At 47.3% G+C, this 25,115-nt stretch overlaps 1 protein-coding gene across 1 annotated transcript in view; it reads left to right on the forward strand.

Annotated features, from left to right (window-relative positions):
- PKP2 (plakophilin 2) overlaps window positions 1-25,115 on the forward strand; it is a 76,406-nt gene that overhangs the window by 40,951 nt on the left and 10,340 nt on the right. The window contains exons 6-8 of the mRNA XM_090043324.1: window positions 263-440; window positions 21,531-21,648; window positions 23,512-23,673. Of these exons, the coding sequence (XP_089899450.1) occupies window positions 263-440; window positions 21,531-21,648; window positions 23,512-23,673 (458 nt within the window). The remainder of the gene's footprint in view (window positions 1-262; window positions 441-21,530; window positions 21,649-23,511; window positions 23,674-25,115) is intronic.

Genomic DNA, 25,115 nt, shown 5'->3' on the forward strand with positions numbered 1-25,115 from the left:
GATCAAGACATGCCTTTTCTCCTCCACCCACAGCACTCAACTGGCACTGGAAGTTAGCAATAATGGTTTCTTCATTTTGATGCTGGAAGTTCTAATCAAGGATTGCAGGAACTAACTTTTTAAAGTTTATAACATTTTCGTCTCTGAGCGAAAGCCCCTTAAAGCACATGCAAATCATGCATTTTTCAGTGTGTTCTGGATTAGCCTTGCATTAGCCATAAGCAGGTCGTGTTGCCTTTCTGATTTATTTTGGATGTTGTAGGTTTGCTGTGGAACATGTCCTCCAATGACCAGCTGAAAACCATGCTGATGAGAGATGCATTGCAGCAACTGACTGAGGCAGTTCTCATCCCCTACTCTGGCTGGCCAGATAGAGATTACCCCAAGTCAGGTGTCTTATCTGACCCTGATATCTTCTACAATGCCACAGGATGCCTGAGGTAAGCTCCCAGTCTTATCCATGTTTTTGAACTCTGCATCACTTTAGACCTAGGGGATAGTCCTGTTTTCAGGCCTGCACATAGGTCATATTTTGATAAGCCTGATTTATATGAATCTGAACTCAAAGGACACTGCAGCACAGTAACACAGTAACAACAACCTTATTGAGAAAATCCTACAACCCTGCCAGGACGTACTCAACAGAATCAAATCTCAGTCAAAAATTAAAGGTAAACAGGGCCAGTTATGCAAAACATATTTTTGGAAACAGTCATATTGAAATAATAAGGATTTCCCCATGGGATCATGGGCGAATCATACCCATGGAATCTTGGGCATGGTTCAGTATGCAATCACATTCTCGGTGTCATCACCTTTATCATCATCATAACAGAGATCTTAAAAAACAAAAAGCACCATTAAAGTCAGTGTGGGACTGGGGAGAATTTCATCCAAGACACGATCCAGCAATCCCTCCAAAAATGGAAAACACGCCTATAAAATCCTTTGAAGCTTGGCCCAGCCCTCTGTGCTTTAGAAAACAATGTGAGTGTCCAGCAAAAGAGTGATTTTTTAAGGGGAAGTTGGTTTTGTTTTCCAGACCTATGGGTCAGCAATGTTGAGCTCTGTTACTTACTGATCTAAGTCTATTGGTGAATGGTGACACCTCCGTAGAATAAAACTCAGACTACAGATATAACAGTGACTGAAGCACTGCTTTCCACCCCACTGTCCCATCTCCTGAAGAACTGATTTAATTTTATTCAGCACAATTTATAGGTATAATTTGTACTCATCCATATTGCTAATAGCTGTACATTTAGGAGCTGCATAAAAATATGTCTGATCTTTACTCCCTCTCTGGCATAGACCTCCTAAGTCCTTAAAATATTTGCACATAGATTGAATATTTGTGCCTCTGGCTAGGAGGGCGGGTTTAAGATTGCAAGAGCTGAATCATTACTATTTGAAAGGTAATTGTCTCAGAGCCTAGTAACATAAAAAGCAAAGCTGTGTAGTACTGGGTTTTTAATTTGTTTTTTTTATGCGCTAGAATGTTATGGAATATAAATTATAGTACATATCTTTTTACATCCATATGTACAGGATGGCTTGTCCTAAGCAAGCATTCGTTTGACTGGCAAATAAATTCCATTATTAGAAATTGGTAATTAGAATAGGCTAGAGTATAGCATTTACATGTTTGTCCACTTTGGGATGGTCTCAAAAGAGGCTGCCTACATCACCTGCTATATGGGTTCCACTGGAGTGGGGGCACGTCTTGGAATTCTGGGTGGATCAACAACTTGATTGCGAACGTTCAGTATTATGATCACATTAAGAAACTGCTTTGTCATTGTCATCACTTTTATCATCATCTCAATAAAGGTCTAAAAAATATAGGTCCACCATCTAAAAAGTCAGTTTCTGGAGAGAAGATTCCAAGCATCTGAGCAAGTGCAGTGTTCCCATAGTGGGTCTGGGGTACTAGAGTCAAAGTACTATGAGTTAAAAGTACTAGAGTTAAAAGTACTATGATGTAGCAAGCTCAAGCACTTTAGACAGGCAGGTTTTTATGGTTGCCAAGTCAGAGCTGACCAAAGCGGTACTACCACACCCTGCTCTGGTGAACCTGTCTGAGTAAGATCATATTCAAAAGGACTGCACACGTGCTAAATTAACTGAGAAGGTACCAGTTTAAATTCAGCTGAGTAATTGTCTATTCAACAATAAGATATTTAGGGCCTAATCAGATTGAGCCGATAATGAAATAAGCATTTCTATTGACTATAAGGAGATTTGATGAATCTGTGAATTTCTATTAACTATAAGGAGCTATGCACACTAAAGAGCAAAATGAGTGATTTACAAAGTGATTTATAAAATATTCATCATATCAATTATGAGACAAAAACGCCCTGCTCAGTTATCATGACTCACAACAAATATTCTCTCATTTACTACTATGAACAGTGCCCTTAGTTTTATATGTGTAGTCACCATAGATAAGATACAACTGTAGCAACAGAAAGTCAATCCAACAGAGGCCTTACTCGTGTCAGAACAAGTGACTGCAATTGTACAGACGGTGAACTTGTTATTCCCCTCTGCTTTCAGTCTGCAGAGTAGAATTCACTTTAACTCTTATGCAATGCATTGAGGCATGTCTTCATGACCACTTTAGTGAGGGTTTCCTTTTTATTTAGTTGAACATCCTAATAAGATTACTGCTGTTTAGACTTTTTGGATATTTTGACCTTATTGTTAGAGAAACTGTTTTCTTTATAAGCTTTTCTCTGGAGCTTGCCACTACACTATCTAATGACCATACAAACATTAACAAGTTGATTCTCACAGCATTCCTCTAAGACAGAAAAATATTATCTGTTTTACAGAAGGGATATCTAAGGCAAAGAGAACTTAAGCAATGTGACCTGCACATGGTCACAGAAGGAGTTACAAAAGATATAAGTGATGATCTTGTACTTTGTGTTAAATCCCAGGCCAGTACCTTAACGATCATTATTATCAGCATTTACATGGAAAACAAATGCCCATACATGAATCCTTTATGGATCAACTTCAAAAACACTTTAGTGATTTAATAATTATTTAACTCTTTTAATTGGTATCTTAAGATGGTTCCCATATTCCAAAAAGCTCGTCTAAATCTCTCCCAACCAAGTAATCAGTCCAGTAAAAGATGTTACTCACAGATATCTTTCCCTCTCTTTAACTATTTACTTTCAGTCATGGTTTTCATTTTGCAGCACTGTTAAACTACAGTCTTTAATGTAATTTTCCAAGGCCTGTGCCTGACATACAGGTAAAGGTGCAATAGGATCTAATGTATAATCCATACAATTGCACTTCCTGACATGACAAATGGGCTCCCCATGCACCAGCAAGTAGCAAACTCCCATAGCTGGGAATCCTGGCAGCTGATTTGGGCTCCCAGCCACAGGAGCACATGTGTCCCTTGTAGCTGGGAGCCCCGTCAGCTGATGGGGATCCCAACCACAAAGGCATACTTGACCACACGTGCAATTAGTGATGTGATAAAAACCAGCCACCACACAGTTATTACACACTTTTTGTGGAATAATTTTGTGGCTTATTTCTTGTTGTATGACACCATTCATTGCTTTTACAGCTTGAGTGGTAATTAATCACATCTGAAGTGTAACATGTGGCAGGGGCCCAAAGATAATTATTTTATATTCTGGAATAACAATAAACTAAAGGACACTGCATCTTTTATAGTTACTTTGGGTTGATACTCATTCCACCTAGTAGGCATGATTCAACATCCCCTCAAGTATAATGAATTTCACAGAGCATTTTGGATTAGCCTGTTACATAGAGAGCTAGAGGTACTCACCATTGGGATAGTTTTCTTCTCCTTTACTCAGTCAACATGCAATACAAATATTAATATCAGCTTTATGGCAGCATTTCCAGGCCCTACAGGAGATTTGGGCTCCATATGATGAGAAAGCATCATTGGCCTGAACATCTTACAAGTTAAACAACACAGGCAGGTGTCAAAGAACACATAGTTTCATAGCTTCTAGGGTCGGAAGGGACCTGAGCAGATCATCTAGTCCGACTCCCTGCCATGGCAGGAAAGAGTACTGGGGTCAAACGACCCCAGCAAGCTGTTCATCTAGCCTCCTCTTAAAGACCCCCAGGGTAGGAGCCAGCATCATTTCTCTTGGAAGCTGGTTCCAGACCCTAGCCACCCTGACCATGAAATAGCGCCTCCTCATATCTAACCTAAACCTACCCTCTGCAGCTTGTGACCGTTATTCCTGGTCACTCCTGGCGGTGCTCGGGGGAACAGGGACTCCCCCAGTGTCTGCTGGTCCTCTCTGACTAGTTTGTAACAGGCCACTAGATCCCCCCTCAGCCTTCTCTTGTGGAGGCTGAACAGGTTCAGGTCCTGTAGCCTCTCCTCATAGGGCCTGCCCTGCTGACCCCTCATCATGCGAATGGCTCTCCTCTGGACCCTCTCCATGCTGTCGACACCCCTCTTGAAGTGCGGCGCCCAGAACTGGACGCAATACTCCAGCTGCGGCCTGACCAGTGCCGCATAGAGGGGGAGGATCACCTCTTTGGACCTGCTCGAGATGCATGTGTGGATGCATGCCAGGGTGCGGCTGGCCTTCCTAACTGCCTCTCCACACTGCCAGCCCATGTTCATCTTGGAGTCAATGATGACCCCCAGATCCCTTTCCGCCTCCGTGCTGACAAGAGGGGAGTTCCCCAACCTGTAGGTATGGTGCCGGTTGTTCCTTCCGAGGTGCATCACCTTGCACTTGTCTGTGTTGAAACCCATCCTATTCTCGTCCGCCCACCCTTGTACCCTGTCTAGGTCTGATTGTAGCCTGTTGCATCCTTCCAGTGTGCCACGTCCCCCCACATCTTAGTGTCATCAGCAAATTTGAACAGGGTGCTTTTTATCCCCTCGTCCAAATCACTGATGAAGATGTTGAACAGTGCGGGCCCGAGGACCGAGCCCTGCGGAGCCCCACTGCCCACGTCCTTCCAAGTTGAGAAGGACCCATCCACTACCACCCTCTGGGTGCGGCCCTCCAGCCAGTTGGCGATCCATTTGACTGTGTGGGTGTCTACACCACAGCCCCCCAGTTTCTTAATGAGAACGGGGTGAGAGACAGTGTCAAAAGCCTTCCGGAAGTCCAGGAAGATTATATCCACTGCTATCCCTGCGTCTAATGATCTGGTGATTTGATCGTAAAAGGCCACCAGGTTGGTCTGACAGGACCTGCCACTGATGAACCCGTGTTGGTTGCCCCTAAGCATGCAGTCCCCTGCTGGCCCCTCCTGGATGTGTGCCAGCATAATTTTCTCGAACAGCTTGCCTAGGATCGAGGTGAGACTAACCGGCCTATAGTTTCCCGGGTCCTCCTTCCTGCCTTTTTTGAAGATGGGGACCACGTTGGCCCTCTTCCAGTCCTCCGGTACCTCACCAGAGCACCACGAGTGCTCGTAAAGTTGTGCCAGTGGACTTGCAATGACCTCGGCCAGTTCCTTTAGAACTCTAGGGTAGAGATCATCCAGACCAGCTGACTTGAATACGTCCAACCCCTCCAGAAGCTCCCTAACTAAATCCTCGCTAACCCATGGCCCAGGTGTGCCTCCCTGGGGGCCCGAGGGGGGCCCAGCAGGGAGGAGGCTGTTCTGGTCCCTACTTAGGAAGACGGAGGCAAAGAAATCATTAAACATGTTAGCTTTGCCGTCTGGTGTGACAACCAACTTTCCTAACGCGTCCTGCAAGGACCCTGCAAGGGCCCCACATTACCCGGGATGTTCTTTTTACCCCCTACATATTTAAAAAAGGACTTCATATTGTCCTTAATCTGGGAAGCTAGCCCCAGTTCCATCTCTGCCTTGGCCTTCCTAACTACCCCCCTACATCCCCGAGCAACTACAGAATAGTCCTCCCTGGTGATGACCCCTTCTTTCCATTGGGTGTAAGCCTCCTTTTTAGCAATGAGACATTCCCAGATGCTTTTGGTGAGCCACGGAGGCTTGTGTGCTCTCCTGCTCCCTTTGATCCTCGTTGGGATTACCTTCCATTGCGCTTGGAGGATCGTCTCCTTAAGGAGCGACCACTCTCCTTGGACACCTGGCTCCCCTCCCCCCCCGGGACCTCAGCGCTTCTCCAACTATCCTCCTTAGCTCGTTGAAGTCTGCCCTCCTGAAATCTAGGGCTGCTGCCTTACTGCATGCCTTTGCCACCTTGCGCTGGATGGTGAATTCCAGCAGGCAATGATCGCTGTCACCCAGGTGGTCGAGCACCCGCAGCCCCCTCACCAGGTCATCACCCGTGGCCAACACTAGGTCCAACAAGGCGTCTCCCCTGGTGGGGCTGTGCATCTCCTGGGTTAGATGGAGGTCCTGCACTCTGGCCAAGAACCTACGTGAGCAGTCAGACCTGGCTGACTGTTCTTCCCAGCAGATGTCCGGGAAGTTCAGGTCCCCCATGACTACCACATCCTTAGCCTTCACTACCTCTGTGAGCTGACCCAAGAATTCCTGGTCAAGCTCTTCTCCCTGGTTGGGAGGTCTGTAGTAGACTCCCACCATTAAGTCTCTTTCCCCTTGACTGCCTTGTACTCTAACCCAAAGCACTTCAGAGTGCCCCTCCCCTGGCTCCTTGCTAATTGACGAGGATGTGTATTCCTCCTTAATATAGAGCGCCACGCCCCCACCTCTCTTTCCTATCCTGTCCCTCCTCTACAGCCTATAGCCCTTGACATTCACCGCCCAATCATGTGTTGCATCCCACCACGTTTCCGTAATCCCCACTATGTCCGGGCTCGTGTCAAACAGCTGGAGGGTGAGTTCCTCCTGCTTGTTGCCCATACTATGAGAGTTTGTGTAGAGGCATTTGAGGCCTCCTGTGGGTGTGTGTACTGACCCTCTAGTCCCAGCGTTACCCTGGCCCCTATCTCTTACCTGTTTATTCGCTTCGCTCGTTGGTCTGGGCTGGGCTGTAGTTGTGGGTGCTGTTTGATCTGGCAGTCTGATGTTTCCTCCACCCTCATCTTCCCTTTCCCCCAGTGAGCCTAGTTTAAAGCCCGCCAGAGGAGGTCCGCCAACCTAGAAGAGAACACATGCTTACCTTTAGGGGAAAGGTGTAGCCCGTCCCATCCCAGCATGTCTCTCATCGTGATGTGCCGGTTGCGGCTGAGGAAGCCAAAGCCCTCCTCAAAGCACCATTTCTGCAGCCGCCAGTTGGTCTCCGTGATGCACGTTTCATGCCGTCTGCCTCGTCCACTCACTGGCAGGAAAGAAGAGAAAACCACCTGTGCGCCCGTCTCCTTCAGCACGCACCCCAGAGCGTGGTAGTCCTCCATCAGGCGATCAGGGCTCCTCCTGGCCGCATCGTTAGTGCCCACATGGACTAGGACTATGGGGTAATAATCGGTGGGCTGGATTACAGTTTGGAGCATCTCTTTCACATCCTGAATCCTCACTCCAGGTAGGCAGTATACCTCACGTGCCGAGGGGTCCCAGCGACAGATGGGGCCCTCCGTACCTCTCAGATTAGAGTCACTAATGATGATCACATGATGCTTCTTCCTCCTGGCCTTCTTGCCTCCTTCAGCTTGCATGGGACATGGTGTGCGTGGAGTTGCCTCCTCCCCGGTTTCGTCCTCTCCTTCCTCCTCCTCCAGGGCTGCCAGGGCTTCGTACCTGTTCTCCAGCTGGACTGGAGGAACTGGTGCTGCCGTGTCTCGAGCAGCCCTGGCACAGGAGGTGACCGTCTGCCACTTAGCAGTGGAGGGCTCATCTTGAGGTGCATCCTTCTTGGTCGTACCACCCTGCAGGGAAAGAAAATAGCTGTCAATTTCTTCCTCTGTCTCCCTGATTCCCCTCAGCCTGCTAACCTCCTCCTGGAGCTCCCTCACCTGCGCCTCCAGGGCCCTAAGGCGGGCTCCTGCAGGACAGGTGTGGGGGTCTCCAGTCCCTGCCCCCCCAGGCCTTTCTGGGCAGCTCCCGCAGGCCAGGGGTTTGGGGGACGCCAGCCCCCCCGTGGGCTCCGTCTGGGTGGAGGCCTCAGACAAGCCCCGGGAAGGCCGCGCCCCCCGGGGAGGGGCCCTGGCAGCACAACGTGTTGACACCATCGTAGGAGTCGCTGAGTTTCTAGCTGAGTTCGGATCCTCTGCCCCGTGCTAACGTGTCAGCCTCTGGGCCCCTCCTGCTCCCCCTCCGACGTGAACGCCGGTGCAAACGCCGGTGTGCTCTTACAGACCGTGCCTGTTTGCGCACTCTGTTCACGCGGCTCGGGAGCATGGCTCCCTACGAGCTCAGTTAAGAGGGATCCGGGGGGCTTCCCCTCCAGATCCGGCTCAGCTGCGTCAGTCCCTCTGCCCCACTTACCTTAGGGGGATCAGCTGCTGCTGCCCCCACTGCTGCTCTGTTCACTTCTGCTGCTCTTGCCTCCGCTGCGGGTCAGGTAAGGGGGCACACGTGTATGTAAAACACACGTGTGCCTGTGTCTTTCCTGCTCCTGGCTCACAAAAGCACAGGGAAGCACAGTGACTTACCCAAAGTCACAAAGGAGTAGAGATGAGAGAGAATTGGGGTCCCTGAGTCACCAAATCCAGTGCCCTAGGACTTGTCAACCTGAGAAAACGGCACTCATTTAACTAAAGCAGTTTCTGTAATAATGTAATGAATATGTGCAGTTAATGTGCAGCAATAAACTCTGGCACATATCACACCAGAGTTTATTGCTTCCAGGCTCTGTGTTTGATCATGCACCAGGGACCACAGCAACATGACTAGGTCAGACCAATCCCAGCTGGCAGGGGGCCAGAGGGTCAGCCTGCCAGCCACATAGCTGCTCCACCCTAGCTCAGTGTGCTTCACAGTAAATGTCTCCTGTAGACACACCCAGTTTTAGCTAAACTAGCACAAGAGTTTCTAGTTTAAATTAGTCTTGAGTTAAAGTAGCAATCATTTTTTAGGTGAAGAATCTTGTCCAAAGCTCGGGTTACTATATGTCCAGATTTTTCCAGACACATTATATTTCTGGATCCTCCAATCTCCGTCTGGGTGGGGGGAAGGGGGGGTTTAATATGATCAAATGTCCAGGGTATTGGTCAGCTTTGAAGTTTTTCCTGTCCATGCACTGGGGCTGCACCAGGGCAGTGGAGGTGGGAGGGATATACCTGCCCCTACAGCAGGGGATGGGGTGAGGGGGCCCTTCAGGGGCAGCAGGGAGCTGCATGGCCTGACTGGTGGCACCAGGACTGGTGCCCTTGCTTACAGGGGCAGGGCTCTGCGAGACACTGCAGGGCTGGAGAGAGCAGGGTGGGGCTGAGGGTCAGGAGTGAGGGGCACTGGGGGCGGGGCTGTGGCTTAGGATTGAGGGGCAACAGGGTAAGTGGGGCAGGGCACTGGCACATCACTGCCACCCACAATCATATACTCCCTACCCCCTTGCGTGGCAGGTGTCCTCTTTTTTGGCACTGGAAATGTAGTAACCCCATCCAAAGCATTACCAGAATTCAAAGGAACACCTTGCCAGAGTCTTGCAAAGGAAATCAGGGCACAGAGAGATTGGTGTTGCCAAATAATATGTATGTGCATTTGCTAGAATACAAATGTATAATTAGTCCTTTTCTTTTGCAATACCTGATGGGATCGTTGCTCGAGTTGTTAACGTCTGTAGCCGGCAGGCTTTATCACAGCCTAAAAAGTAAACTTTGAAATTTAGTACATTACGGGCACATCTACACATGATGCTACATCACTGTAGCAATGTGCTATAGTGATGTGTAGACACCCATGAATGCTACATAACTAGCAGCTACTTCGTCATAGCAGCGCACTCCCCCTGTTATAGCATGGCGGTATGGCAAAGTAGCTGCTAAAAATAACTGTGCACCATGCATACAGCACAATATTGGTGGTTACTGTGCCATGTTTCCAAAAGGAAGTACTAAAACACGGTACAGTAACAATGTCGCTGTGCAACTAGTAGATGCTGTGCAACACGTAGATGTACGTGGTACAGTTCTTACGTTAGAAGTGAAATGAACCAGAAAGCTGCTTTTCAAAATATGAACATGCTCTCCAAGCTACCAGATGAATAACAGAAGATAAATATAAGTAAAAAATATTATTGATCTGGACAGTTAAAAACTTGGTTCTTCTTCATTTACCAAACCAGTCCTAAACTGGAGATTCACCTTCAACCTCTAAAAAGATTGCAGATACCTAAAACTGTGTAATGAATACAAGAAATGCTCACAGCCCTGTCCTTAGTGTGCCAGTCTTTTTTGTCAGTTAGTACAAGAACCACAGAACCCTGAACTTGGGCTGTTTAAGCCTGTGCACGTGATCTGAATGATAGTAGATTATGATTTTAGGAACATCGTGATGTTCTTTTTTGATACAGGATAAGTAGTCACCTTAGATTTCATAGACATTAGGGCTGGAAGGGACCTCGGGAGATCATCGAGTCCAGCCCCCTGCCCAAAGGGCAGGAAGTCAGCTGGGGTCATAGGATCCCAGCAAGATAAGCATCCAATTTACTCTTCAAGGTGTTCAATGTAGGTGCTTGAACCACCTCCGCTGGCAGACTGTTCCAGACCTTGGGGGCTCGGACAGTGAAGAAATTCTTCCTTATGTCCAGCCTGAAACGGTCTTGCAGGAGTTTGTGACCGTTCGACCTCGTCATCCCATGGGGCGCTCTGGTGAACAGATGTTCCCCCAGATCCTGGTGGTCACCCCTGATAAACTTGTAGGTGGCCATCAGATCACCCCTCAGCCTGCGCTTTTCCAGGCTAAAGAGTCCCATGGCTCTCAGCCTGTCATCGTAAGATCTGTTTTCCTGACCTCTGATCACACGCGTGGCTCTCCTCTGGACTCTCTCAAGCTTCTCCACATCCTTTTTGAATTGTGGAGCCCAAAACTGGACACAGTACTCCAGCTGCGGCCTCACTAAGGCCGAGTACAAGGGGAGAATGACGTCCCGGGATTTGCTCGAGAAGCATCTATGGATGCACGCCAGCATTTTGGTCGCTTTACTAGCTACAGCATCGCATTGGAGGCTCATGTTCATCTTGTGGTCAATGATGACCCCCAAGTCTTTTTCTTCTGTAGTGCTAACCAACGTAGCACTGCCGAGCCTATAAGGGTGCTGCAGGTTTTTCCTCCCAAGGTGGAGAACCTTGCATTTTTCGGTGTTAAACACCATCAGGTTCTTGTCTGCCCATTTGCTGAGCTTGTCCAGGTCAGCCTGGATCACCCGCCTATCTTCTGGCGTGGATGCTTTGCCCCAAAGTTTGGTGTCATCGGCGAACTTGGCCAGTCCACTCCTGACTCCAATGTCCACATCGTTAATGAAGATGTTGAACAGTATGGGTCCCAGGACAGAGCCTTGAGGGACCCCACTGGTCACAGGGCACCACGATGAGTGACTGCCATCAATCACAACCCTCTGGGTCCGACCACGAAGCCAATTTCCCAGCCAGCGGATCGTGGTGGAGCCAAAGCCACAACCGGCCAGTTTGGCCAAGAGGTGATCATGGGATACCAGATCAAAAGCTTTTTTGACGTCAAGATATATGACATCAATCTCTTCTCCCTTGTCCAGGTGATAGGTCACCTGGTCATAGAAGGAAATGAGATTGGTCAAACAAGACCTACCCGCAACAAACCCATGCTGGCTGTCCCTTAGAATGTTAGCCTGGGCCAGTCCCTCAAGGATGGCCTCCTTAATAAACTTTTCTAAGATCTTCCCCAGGATAGAAGTCAGGCTGATGGGCCTGTAGTTAGCCGGATCCACTCTCCTCCCTTTCTTGAAGATCGGCACCACATTGGCCTTCTTCCAGTCTTCGGGCACTACACCAGAGCGCCAGGAGTTTTCAAAGATCTGTGCCAAGGGCTGGGCTATGACGCTCGCCAGCTCCTTGAGTACCCTGGGGTGCAGGTTGTCAGGGCCAGCTGACTTGAAGGTATCCAGCTTCTCAAGGTGTTCCTTCACGAGGTCAGCATTGATGGAGGGTAGGGGATCCCCCTCACCCAGATTTCCCTGTCCCATAGCAGGCATGGGCATCCCGTGTGACTGATGAAAGACTGATGCAAAGTACCTATTTAATAGGTTGGCTTTTTCCTGGGCGTCAGTTGTCAGTTGCCCCATCTGGTTTAGCAGGGGTCCAACATTGCCCTTGCTTTTCCTCCGGCTCCCCACATATCTGAAAAAGGATTTTTTGTTGTCCTTGATGCCTGAAGCTAGTTGGAGTTCAGTTGCAGCCTTGGCTTTCCTGGTTTGCTCCCTGCAGGACCGGACCAGCGCGGAGTAATCCTCCTTGGAGGTGAATCCCATCCTCCATCCTTTGTAGGCTTTCCTGTTTAGCCACAGTAGGTCCGCTAGGTCTCTGGAGAGCCAGGGGGGCTGCTGTGCCTTCTTGCTGCCTTTTCTCCGTGTTGGAATAGATTTAGCTTGTGCACTGAGGATCGCTTCCTTGAGAAGCAACCACTCTTCTTGAACTCCCAACTCCCTGGGGTTATGGTCCCTGAGGGCCTGACTGACTAGCCTCTTAAGCTTGTCAAAGTCGGCTTTTCTGAAGTCAAGGACTTCTGCGTTGCTGACTGACTTGCCAGCTTTACGGCGGATGGTGAAGGTGATCAGCTCATGGTCGCTGTCACCCAGCTTCCCATCAATCACTAGGTCGCCGATTAGGTCGTCCCCCGTAGCCAGTACCAGGTCAAGCAGCGCTTTGCCTCTCGTTGGCCCATAGACTTCTTGAGTCAGGTAGAGGTCATCCACGCACGAGAGAAAGCTTTGCGCCCGCTCAGATTTAGCTGAGTGATCTTCCCACGAGATGTCCGGGTAATTGAAGTCACCCGTGACAACCAAGGTCCTGGAGCAAGCGGCCTCAGTCAGTTCCCGGGCGAACTCCTGGTCAAGCTCGGGACTTTGAGTGGGAGGTCTGTAGTAGACTCCCACCATTGTGTCCCCTGTGCCATATTCCCCACGAATTTTTACCCAGAGGGTCTCTAGCTGTCCATGCCGGTCGCCAACATCAGCTTGCAGGGACATGTAGCTTTCCTTTACATAGAGAGCTACACCCCCGCCCTTTTTGTCAACACGATCCCTCCTGTACAGGGTATAGCCCTCTATCCCCGTGGTCCAGTCATGGGTGGAGTCCCACCAGGTCTCCGTTATCCCAATGACATCATATTTCTTTGCACTGAGGAGGACAAGCTCCTTCTGCTTGTTGCCCAGGCTCCTGGCATTAGTGTACAGGCAGGCAAGTGTGCCCTTGGGGGCTCTTGCCTTGCCCACAGATTGTGCCAGGGCTGGGGCAGGGGTGGGCTCCCTTAAGTGCCCCTTTAAGTGCCTTGGTCCGCTGGCTTTGCAAGGGCCGTTCAGCGGGCCAGCAGGGGCAGTAGTCCCCCCATCCCCCAGCGGGCTTAGTTTAAAGCCTGATGGAGCAGGTCAGCCAGCCTGGCTGAGAAGAGCCTCCTCCCCAGGGGAGAGAGGTGGAGGCCATCTCTTCCCAGCAGCTCGCTGCCTCTCCCTCCAAAGAGCAGGCTGTGGTCATGGAAGCCAAAGCCTTCCCGATAACACCAGCACCGCAGTCTTTGGTTCACCGCATGGATCCTCCTCTCCCTCCTCAGCCCATAGCCCGAGACTGGGAGGATCGACGAAAACACCACCTGAGCTCCCAGGCCCCTAAGCCCCGCTCCCAACTCCCTGTAGCGCCTCATGACCCGGCTGGGGGTGCTCCGAGCCGTGTCACTGGTGCCCACGTGAATAAGGAGCATGGGGTAGTGGTCTGTGGGCCGGAGGAGCTGCGGGATCCTCTCCGCAATGTCTCGGATGCGGGCCCCCGGGAAGCAGCAGACTTCCCGGGCTAAGGGGTCGGGGCGGCAGATTGCCCCCTCAGTGCCCCGCAGGATGGAGTCTCCCACAACAAACACCTTTCGCTTTGTCTTGGGGAGAGCGGGGCCAGTAGCTGCGGTCCCCATCCCTCCCGCTCCACCCCCCACATAGTTATGCAATAACTATGAGTCAGAAAACTGAATGTTAGAAAACAACACTGTGTATTGTATACTGTTTCAGTACCTGCCAAGAACCATGCTTCAGATGTAATAGTATTCTCATTGCTGAAACAGAACAAACCTTTGGCAATGTGGCCTGAACAGGCTGAGTTAATTCATTGAAAAGAAAGGGTTTGTTGCCTGACGACCAGGCACATCGAAAACATTGGTTTAATTTTTTAAGGAACTCTACAGAGCAGTATGGCAAAGCATTCCCAGGCAGGGAGGCTGTTGTTGGAATTGTAAAGATAATGTTCAGTTTCTTGACCTGAAAGTACTGTGCGCTGTTCTGTTTTGGCTTTATGTATCCCAGACTGGATGGGCTGTGTCACTTGCCATCCTTAAATACTAGCAACTACATGCTAAATAATCTGCCCTTAGATAAAACATATATGTTAATGCATAACTGACATGATTCTGCTTCCTAACATAAAAAAGACCTGCTCTTAACATAAAGCTCTCTGGGTTATACCTTGAATGCTAATAAGGAGTCGATCTCCTTTTTTGGCATGAAATTCATCTTTTATGACATTTCTTCAAGGCAATGTATTATATTTATGGATAGAATGTGACAGCATTGTCTGAGTTGCTGCAGAAATGCCCAAGAAGCAGGACAGGACTCCTACAGTGCAGAATAGGAGGCCTGCTTCCTTATCAGACAGCCGGATGCTGTGGGAGGCCCTTTGTAGTCTGTGGAATGTCCATTCTGCCTTTCACTAGTCAACAAAATGACGGGTATTGGAGTTAGCATACCTCAGCTGCCAAGCTTCATTTATTTCAACAGATGAGTACTTGCTATTTGCAATAATCATCATCTTTATCATTTGTGTGCCCTTTTGCAACTGGAATGGCCCAAAGCAGTGTGCAACATAACTCTTTAAAGGAAGAGTGATTTATATTAAGGAATTGGACTAGCATTTAAGATATCTGGTTTGGTGTCCAGCTTTGCCACAGAGGTCCAATGTAACCTTGGTTAAATCTGTGCCTTAGTTCCCCATCTGTAAAATGGGAATAATGCTTCCTTTTTTCTCTCTCTGTCTTGGCTGTCTAGTTTTGTAAGCTTTCAGGGGCAGGATCTCTCTCTCTCTCTCTCTCTCTCTCTCTCTCTCTCTCTCTCTCCTCTCTTCCCACCCTCTCCCTCTCAGGGAACTAGGGTTCAACTTCAACATGAATAGTACAATAGAATATACATTTTCTCATTTGGCCTTGTTCAAAATCATCCTTTATATTTCATAATCTATACCCTTACATGCAACTTCATATCCCGAGGTAAGTTTCAGTATAGAATTGGGCTAGAGACAGACATTCAAATAGCCTGAGCCTGCATTGATTCTCTTTGCAGGTTAGTCTAACCTGACTAGGTGAAATCAGTTTTGTAACCAGACAGATACCCCAGAAATGTAGGTACATGCCTGCAGTGGCTCAGACTAGAAGCCAGGGGATGCTAGAGCAGTCCTCACTTGCCTTGTACAGGGCTGAGCTGGGGCAGGACATTGTGATTAGGGAGGGTCCCCCCCACTTATCAGCTGTATTATCAGCATTTAACATGGCATCAGAAAACAAAGCCTTGTTTATTACAAGCTCTTCTTAAACAGTTTTTTCCTAGGAAAAATGCATACCAGTCTCTGGCTTCTTTACTATTCATTCCATCCAGAAAGAGCACACACCAACTGCAGATGCTTCCTCAGCCTGACAAAGGGTTTTTAAATGCAAAAGCTAGCTATGAAAAAATGTTGCAGCTATTTAGTTGGTCTAATAAAAGATACCATATTTACCCAAAGAACCTTGTCTGCCTTTTCTAAAGGAAGGAATGCAGGGACATTACCAGCTGAGCTGTTGATTTACCTCCAAAAAGCCCTAAGCCAGTGGTCTACAACCTTTTTTATGGTGAAGATGACTTTTTGAAAGTAAAGGGCTACCCCACCAAACCCACTCCCTGCCCTGACTGGACCATGGAGTGTTCCAGACCTGGCCAGGCGAGGCCAGGGCCCAATCCCACTTCTGTGCCGTGGCTACGCTCAGCTGTGCCCGCCTGGTGGCCAGATGAACGTGACATCAGTCCCCAGCCCACCCAGGTCTGGAAGTCTCCACAGTCCAGGGGGCGGGGGAGGCCTCTTGCTGTTGGGTGCACCTTGACAGAGGCCCTGGGGGCATGTGTCCCCTCCGCATGTGCTCCAGAAGCGTCGGAGCCCATGCCCCTCCACACCTGTATGCCAGGAGGACGCTCCTGCTGTTGCTGCAGGGTGCCTGCTGTGCCTGGACCACAGGTTGGGGGGCATGGGCCCCTGAGACCTCCACTGGGCTGCACCCAGTGGCAGGAACCGCCCCATGCACCCCTGGAATGCAGAGTCCCAGACTTTGCTGGGTCGGGGCCCAACACAACATTTGTCTGGCTGCCAGGCTGGCGCAGCTCAGCGAAACCACAGCACAGAAGTGGGATCGGGCCCTGGTCCAGCCAGGTCTGGGAAGATCAGGTCATCCAGGGGTGCATGGGGGGCACTCCCAGCAGAGGCCTCAGGGGCCTGTGCCCCCCGCCACCTGTGCTCAGGACGAGGAGGCCACTACTGCAGGCTGCGCGCTGTGCCTGGAGCTCGGGTGGGGGAGGGGAATGAACCCCCGGGACCTCCACTGCGCTGCGCCCAGTGGCGGGATCCTCCCTTCCCCCCACACGTCTGTGGATGACCAGATGTTCCCAGACCCAGCTTGACCGAGTCCATCCCCACATGAGTCCCCGCTGTTTAGCTGAGCTGCACCCATACATGGCCAGCTTTCAGTGGGGCTCAAGGTGCAGTGGCAGCAGCCTCTTCCATCTCTGCCCCCACAGAGATGGGGGGAGCCCCCCCACCACAGAGGAGCCCCCAGACCTCCAATCCTCCCACCACTCGGCTGGACTGGGGCCCCCATCAATCAGGATCAACAGGTTGGTGGCCACTGCCCTAAGCGAACACTGTCCTATCTGCCTTACACAGCATTAGTTAGCATACCACATGCTGGCTAGAGTCAGTGATGTGGGAAAGAAGAGGATCTCTGCTTAAGCAGTGATTGGTGAGAGGGAGGGGAAGTGGGGCACGAGGAAGCCAACAGACCCTGCTGTGCCTGCAGGTCTCTACTGGAGCTCCAGCCAGGTAGCAGAGGGGAGGGGCCAGACCTGCTGTGGAGCAGAGAGCCCCACCCATCCCCAAGAGCATGTTGGGATGCTGGGGGTGTCTGGTTTAGCTTAAACCAGTTAAGGGTCTGGGACAGACATTGCATAAACCAGTTTGTCCTAAATCAGTTAAGTCGGACTACGTTCAACCAGGTTTATCTCAAACCGGTTTCAGCTATTTTCAAACTGGTTTATATGCATTGAACATATGTTCTGTTACAGGTTTAAATCAGTTTCTGATCACTTAAACTGGTGTATGTGTAATGTGTGTCCCTAGCCTTGGTGAAGCCTCTAGAAAGGTCTTGATGAGGTATGGAAAGCCTACTTTAGCTACAGCACACCATAATAGTTAATTCAAAAGGTTATGGTAGAAGAAAGAGAGCAAATATATTTTTTGTGGAAATAAAATAAGACATTTAGGTGGGCAGAGTTACCCAGACTAGTGAGTACTCACATTTCTATAGGTTGGGGGGGTAGCGGGGGATGTGAAGTGCCATGAAGTTTTTAATGACTACAAGTGATGCAAACCTCAGATCTGAATCATCCAAAGAAGAATACCTCAAGCAGCATTGTACGCTCTAACATTACGATGCATTGATAATTCAGCGCTGGCTCAGGAGTAGACTTGGTAGGAATTTTCCAGCTGAACAGTTTTCTGTTGGAACATGCTGACTCATCAAACTGGAATATTCTACAAAAACATATCTATGTGATGAATTTCTGATAATGCACAAGCAAGTTTATGTCAGAAATACGCCTGGCAGGCTGGAAAAGAACTCAGTTTGCAGGGTCCATAGCAACAGCACCCCCATGGAGGCTGCAGGCTGGTTAAGGATCCCAAGCCTTCCAAGGAGCTAGTACTCTGAAGCTGCCCAGCCATGCAGACTGTGATTTCCACCAACTGTACTCAGGGCAAAGCTGAAGGACTCCCATCCTGGCCCTTTTGGGGGTGAGATGCTCACAGCTCCTATTTGGCCATGTACAACAGTAAGAGGAATTAATTTTCCTCAGCCCCACTTAGTCCTCTGCTCAAATTGTGAAACCAAGGGGATAGAGAAAGAGAGAGAGAGTTGAGCACTCTGCACACCTGCACACACATTCAGCTGGCTGGATCTCACAATAGAGAGCCAACTGCTATACAAAAGGGGATGGATAGGTTACTTACTTCCCAGAACAAGCCTGGAGCAGGGTTGAGTTCTGCCTGTGAGTCATAATTTGTTTTCTCTCCTGTTCCTTGGACAGAACAGCTACACACATGGGCAGATCTAGAATTTTGAAAAGGGAGTACGGGTGGTGATATATATCATTATATATAATACAACACATTTTTTCTCCAGTTAAAAATAAACTAGAAGCTTTACAAATCCTCTAAGGCTGTGTTATTCAGTTTAACATTGAATCAAAAACAAGTATAGTTTCACTGGAATGAATTTAAAGGAGCTTCATTACCAAAAGCAGCTAGCAGACAGCAGAATTGCAGGACAAAGGATAGCTTGACTGGTGGAACATCAAAATCATTAAAAATAAGACAGAGTCTAAATAGGACAGTTGTGGGGCAGTGAGTTTAAGTTAACATACTGTGACAAAACACAATTTCAAATCAGCTGAAGTGTCTTTCATCTCAGAAACTCCATGCTTATCATTTGTATGGGATTTTTTTTAGTTCTTATGTGCCCCTGAAACTATTTTTGCTATGCACAAACATAACTGTTACACATACTTCTGTCACTATAATAATCAAGTGATGAAAGGGTGACCTGTTTCTGAGTCTAGATAAAACTGAATTGCAAAGCAATGGTAGTCCCTGGGAATAATATTGATTTTAATTCTACTTTGTATCATATCATGAGCGCAAATAATTTTATAAATATGAATACTAAGAACAAATATGACATCAAGTAAAATGAAAGTTATAATATAATATCCAAGTGAATGCTACCACAGGCAAAAATACAACAAAAAACCCCTCAAGAAAACATTGCTGATAAGACATCACGTCCATTTAATTATATGTGAACTCGAGGAGGCTTTTGAACCCATAACCCATCAGCTACCTGTCATTAACAGAATTCTAAACCACCATAATTTGCAGCCTGCTGGCTCTAAATGTTTGGCCATGTTTATTTTGAATGACTGATTTTAAAGGAGTTTTTTTTGTTTCTCTGTTTGAGACAAGCTCTGATATCAGGATGTACTGAACGTTATTTTCAAACAAGGAACATGAAACATGGTATGGCATACAGTCTCTAGCCAAAAGAGCTGCCTGGGGCCTCAGTAATGAGGCTTAGATTTATGACTTCAGCATTCTCTAATTCAGACCACATTCAATAATAGGAATGAATATTTCTTGAAGTTTTTTCATTTATTAAGTTTATATTCCTCCCTTCCCCTCAAAAAGGCGTATAAAAGCTGATAAAATAGGAAATTTTATACATGTATATAAAGCCTGCACGAAGCAGCTAGTATTTGCTTTGGATTCAGCCAATTCAGGGGACAGTGATTCGATCTGGTGATTCAAATCACTGTCCCAAATCAATTTGGCCGAATCTGATTTGGAGATTTGGCTGCTGCCAAATCAGCTGAATCTCCAAATCAGACAGGCCCCATCCCCTGCCCACTCTTCCAGCCCCATCAATGCCTGCCCCGCCTGCCCCAGCTCCCTGGACTTTGAAAAAAAAAAGCCCCCACTCACCAGGAGCTGCCAGTCAAGCAGGGCATCTCTGCTGCCCTCCACTGCCCCAAGCTGCATGGGGGGCATTCTGTCATGAGCCCCCAGAAGCCCCAAGGCTGCTGCAGCAGCCAGTGAGTCTGAGGTATTTTGGGGTGTTTTTTTTTTAAAGGGTCGGGAGCTGGGGCAGGCGGGGCAGCCATGGGGTGGCTAGGAGAGCAGGCAGGTGTTGGGGGCTCATGGTAGAGCCTCCTATGCAGCATGGAGAAATGGGGGCAGCAGGGATCGTGCCCCCCCCCCCGCCTGGCAGCACCTGGTGAGTTGGGGCTTTTTTTTAAACAACCGGGAGTTGGGGCTGGGCAGGGCAGCCATGGGGAGAGCTGGGAGAGCTTGTGGGGGTTGGGGGGTGCTCAGAGGGGCTGAGGGAGCAGGTAGGGGGTGGGGCCTGGCAGGGATCCCCCCCCATGGTCGCCTCCCCTGCCCCCTACTTACCAGCTCGGAGTCTGGGTCCAGCTCCCTGCTGTAACCAGCAGGGACTGCCCAAATAACACAAGGTCTCTGAATGCTTTCTGAAGCAATTTGGAGAGCTTCGAATCAATTTGAACTTTTTAATTGGTCCCCTGAATCGATTCAGATTTGGAGTTTCGGCCACTGAATCGGACCCAATCTTTTCTGAATCGAATCAGCACCCAAAGCTTCCCACAGCCCTAAGGTGTGTGTGTGTGTGTGCACGCGTGTGCGTGTGGGTATGTGTGTATACACACACTTGCATAATGAAAATACTCTTCAAATAATACCCGCAACTTAACCTTACTTGCAAAATGTCTGCCCAAAAAGGTCTTCCAAGGCTGGCTAGGGCTCTGGCAGGCCACAAAGGGAAAGGAGTTCCCAAGCAAAGAAGCTACTACAAGAATGACCACTCATGTTTTTGGCCCAGCAAAATTGGCCCAGAGATGTTACTTGCAGGAGGTTACTCTTAAATGACCTTAGGGATCAAGGTGACATGAGAGAAGGTGGTCCCTTAAGTCTGTAGGGCCCAGATCATTTAGGGCTCTCTAAATCAAAACCAGCACCTTGTATTGCACCTGGAAAGCTATTTGTCACCAGTACAGACTCTGGAGCACTGGAGACCACTCCCATTAGAAAGTGGACCACCATGTTCTGCACCAGCTGCAGTTTCTGGATGGTCATCAAGGGCAGCCCCACATAGCACACATTAGAATAGTCTAGCCTCAAGGCAACAAAAGCATAGATGAAGTTGTAGGTTTTATATGCAATTGGGTCCCATAAAATTGAGACTCTAAAATGAATGACATTTAACTGGGCAAACATAAAATTGTTCTGTGGCAAACTTTGGAAATGGAAAGCAGAAACAGTCTACACGGTATATGTGAACTCTAAGAAAATATCAGTTGAACTTTTGGGTGAAGATTTCTTCAGAACTTATTTTATCCATGCAAGTTCACCTCTCCTCCTGCTGCCTATGTTATTGTCAAGGAATGCTCAGAGGTTTTAAAATGGCAGCTTGAGTTAGTAGAGGCTTGTGTTATTTGATCATTTTTAGATGATCTTGTGACTACAGCAAAGAGACCAACGACTTCAGTATCTTTCCTAAAACTTAGCTGAGGTGGAAGAAAAGCAATCTATAACACATGTTTTCTTACCAATGTCTTTCTTTCTGCACAGAAACATGAGTTCTGCTGGCCCAGAAGGAAGGAAAAAAATGAGAGAATGTGATGGTTTGATTGATTCTCTTGTTTATTACATCCAAGGAACTATTGCAGACCATCAGCCTGATAACAAGGTGATTCTTCAGAAAGAAAGCATGTTGGGAGGGGGGAAAGAGGGAGGCAGGAGTGGAAGCCCAAGACATTCTTAAACACAGATATTCAGGAATGACTGACAAAAAAACCATAAACCTATATTTGGCAAAGTCTTCTCAATGGCTGTTATAACTGGAATATTCAGTACCACGAATGTCAGGGAAAATAACTTTTATACCAGCAGCTCTCACTACATTCGGTACTGAGACATATTACAAGCATTTTATTCCCATACCTTTCAAAAAAAAAGGAACTTGTATTAGGACCACTTGTTCCAGTATCCACCCTTTACAGTTGACCTTAGTAGCCCACAAAATCAGTGGGCCAGTGAGACATTGAAACAAAAAGGATCCTTGTATCATATAAGCACTTTACAGTAACAACTGAAAGGGGCCTAATTAACACACCTCATTTTTAAGGTGGGCTAGGTGATGTCAACAGTTGTTAGTTATTCCACCATTAGATAACAGATCTATATAGACCCTACACCAAAGGGTGCAGAGAGTGAGCAAGGACTTCCATTTTCTGGGTAAAGAGATCATATGTCTTGTGAATCCTGTCCCCTCTACAGTGTAACTTTTCCCATCTTTCCCACACATTTTCAGTAAGCAATCAACCTAAGTTGCACATCCCCTCTGAAAGACTCTGGTATTGTCATTGTCTTTCTGGGATTAGTGGCAATGCCATATAGAACTGCCATCAACCTTATCTTACCTGTTGTCTACTCCTCCCTCCAATGCCAAACTGTGATTAGTAGCTGTAGCCTTCCATGCAATTTCTGATCACTTGGTCCTTTTCAATTAAACCGTAGCTTCCCTGACATCTGAACTAAGCCCATTAGATGTAGTTTAATGTCATAAATGAGGGGTATTTTGCAGCCATGTTAAGAGAAGATGTAAAAAAGGTGCGTGCATGTGTATGTTAACAGCCACCCACTGCTGACAGCATTTCATCAGTCTGATATAAATAAGGTTTGGCCACAACCTTTCCTCAATACTGTTCACACGTTGGGGTGTAATCTCATTCCCTGTGGGCATGTCTACACATACCTCTTTTAAGCAGAATTAGCCTAAAATGACCATTTCTAAGGTGCATTAAGGGCATATGCCCACACATGCATGCCCTTAATATGCCTTAAAAATGGCAAATTTAAGCTAATCCCACGTAAATTTGACACTTGCATAAAGCAAGTATCAAATTCAGGCACAATTAGTTAAATCACATTAGCTCATGTGTAGAGGCTTAATGCACATTAACACATCTGTATGTGGGCTAATGTGATTTAGCTAATCACACCTAAAAGTTAATGTGCCTTAAGGCTCATTAGCACATCCGTGTATAGACACGTGCCTAAATCACGTTAATGCTACTTTAGCAAAGGTGCATTAAGTTTAAGCACACATAAATACTCATGTAGACACTCCCTGAGTGAAGGAGGAGTAGCACAGCACTTTTCTCAGGAGAAGCCTATGGCTGCTGCAAAGCTGCTCCCCAGTGAGCACTAGTGCATCAGGCAGAGGGGAGGAAGAGATTGGGCTGGTTTCCCTTCAATCTAGGGTTGTCACCCAGCATCCAATGCTACATACAGTCAGTGGCATTTGATAGCGCTCATACCATCTCCAAGATGAACACCTCTGAGTTTCTGAGACACCACAGGGCTTGACAGGCCTGATAAAAAAATCTCTCACCAACCAGAAATGAGGTGTGGCCCACGATCTAGTTTTTTCTTAGGCCACCATGTCTGGGCATATAAGATTCTAAATCAGATGCTTGTCCCATGTCCATACTTGTCTCTTGCATATGTACTTAAAACCTTAATGACATTTACTGTTTGATTATAACAGGCCACAGAGAATGGTGTGTGCATTCTACACAACCTTTCCTACCAGCTGGAGTCAGAGCTTCCCAGCAGTTACTCTCAGCACATCTACATGCACAGAAGAAGTATCCCCATTTATGAGAAAAAACTTGGTTGCTTTGGAATACGCAGCAGAAAAGTGAAAGAGGTAAAGTATGGATCAGTTTTACTTTGAATTGCCATTCGATATTTTTAGTGGCTGAATAGTATTCGCATGGCAGGTGTGACAGGCCTGGGGTACTTCTTTTTTAATAACTTGACTGGTAGTGTGACCCTGCCAAACTTATTTCAAAATAAATATTATTTGGCAATATATATGTATTTGTGAACCACTTATGCTAGTGTTGTAATGTCTGATATCCTATTGATGAAAGTCTAAAGTCTACAAGGAACCCTTTTTTTAAGAATTACTTCATTCAGTTATTATTTTTTTTAAAGATACGCAAGCATTGGTTTTGTTGCTATAGGGATACTGCTAGTCTATTTTTCAGGAGCATGGAGCACATTCCTGAAAAGATGGCAGGATTGCATTACATCTGTACATGATGCTTTGGATACTAGTGGCCAGATCCTTGGTTTCGGTGTCTGGCAAAATTCACAAGAGAGCACTACAAAGGTGGCATACCTCAGGGCTGCTTTTTGTTGTTGCTGAAGGCACTTCAAACCATGCCTCAGTTCCTTCAGCCCTAACCCTGATCCCAGTAACTAAAACATGGGCGAGATTAAGTTTCTTTATGTCCAAATGGAATCTTCCCTTTAGTCCCTTTCCATTGGCTACAAGCCCACTTTGTGAGGCTAAAGACAGCCTTATATTATTAAATAATCAAATTTTGTAAAACATGGGTTGGGTTCACAAAATGTGCCAGGAGACAGTGTAGCTAATTTTCAGAGTACCAGCTCCCAGGCATGTTGTTACAGTCTGATAAATTTGCAAATCCATTGATTTCTGCAGAGCTAGTATTGATTTACGAGTGGATGCAAAATCAGTCCCGCTGGAGTCTTGATTTTTGCTTTGTACAATTGTGAGACTGTATAAATAATGCATATTATTGACATAGAATAAGGCGCCCCACTCCAAGATCCTTTTGGTACTATCTGATTCACTGAAAATATTCCAAACAAGTGTAAAGCTGCAATGATATAAAAAATATCATTGATTTGCATGGGTTGCGATGCAAATTTTGTGTATTTTATGATGCTCTGATATTCTACTTCTTGGGTATCTTTAGTAAAGATGATTTCAAAGACATAAAAAATATACAAAAGTTAAAAGTTGTCATTTGTCTTCCACTGATTTTGAGGCAGGCAACAAAAATCATAAATGCATTTTTATTTATGCCTCATAGTTCATTTGTAAGTTGGAATGGCTGGAAATTCTCCGATGAAAGGTTTTTCCATTGAAGAGTGTTGATCTATTAACATCAAAATGTTTTGCAGAGGCAGTTGTTTGATTTTGGCAAAGTTGCAAGAGGGAGCTTTCTTCTCAAACCTGTCTGCTGCCTCAATGTTTTGGCTCTTTCTGGGCCACAGGCTTCCAGGCTCTGGCTCTTTAGGTTGGAGATCTCATAGTATTCATCCAACCCTGTGTCT

Source organism: Crocodylus siamensis, chromosome 4, assembly GCF_052110815.1.
Source record: "Crocodylus siamensis isolate JL-2025a chromosome 4, ASM5211081v1, whole genome shotgun sequence".
NCBI lineage: Eukaryota > Metazoa > Chordata > Crocodylia > Crocodylidae > Crocodylus > Crocodylus siamensis.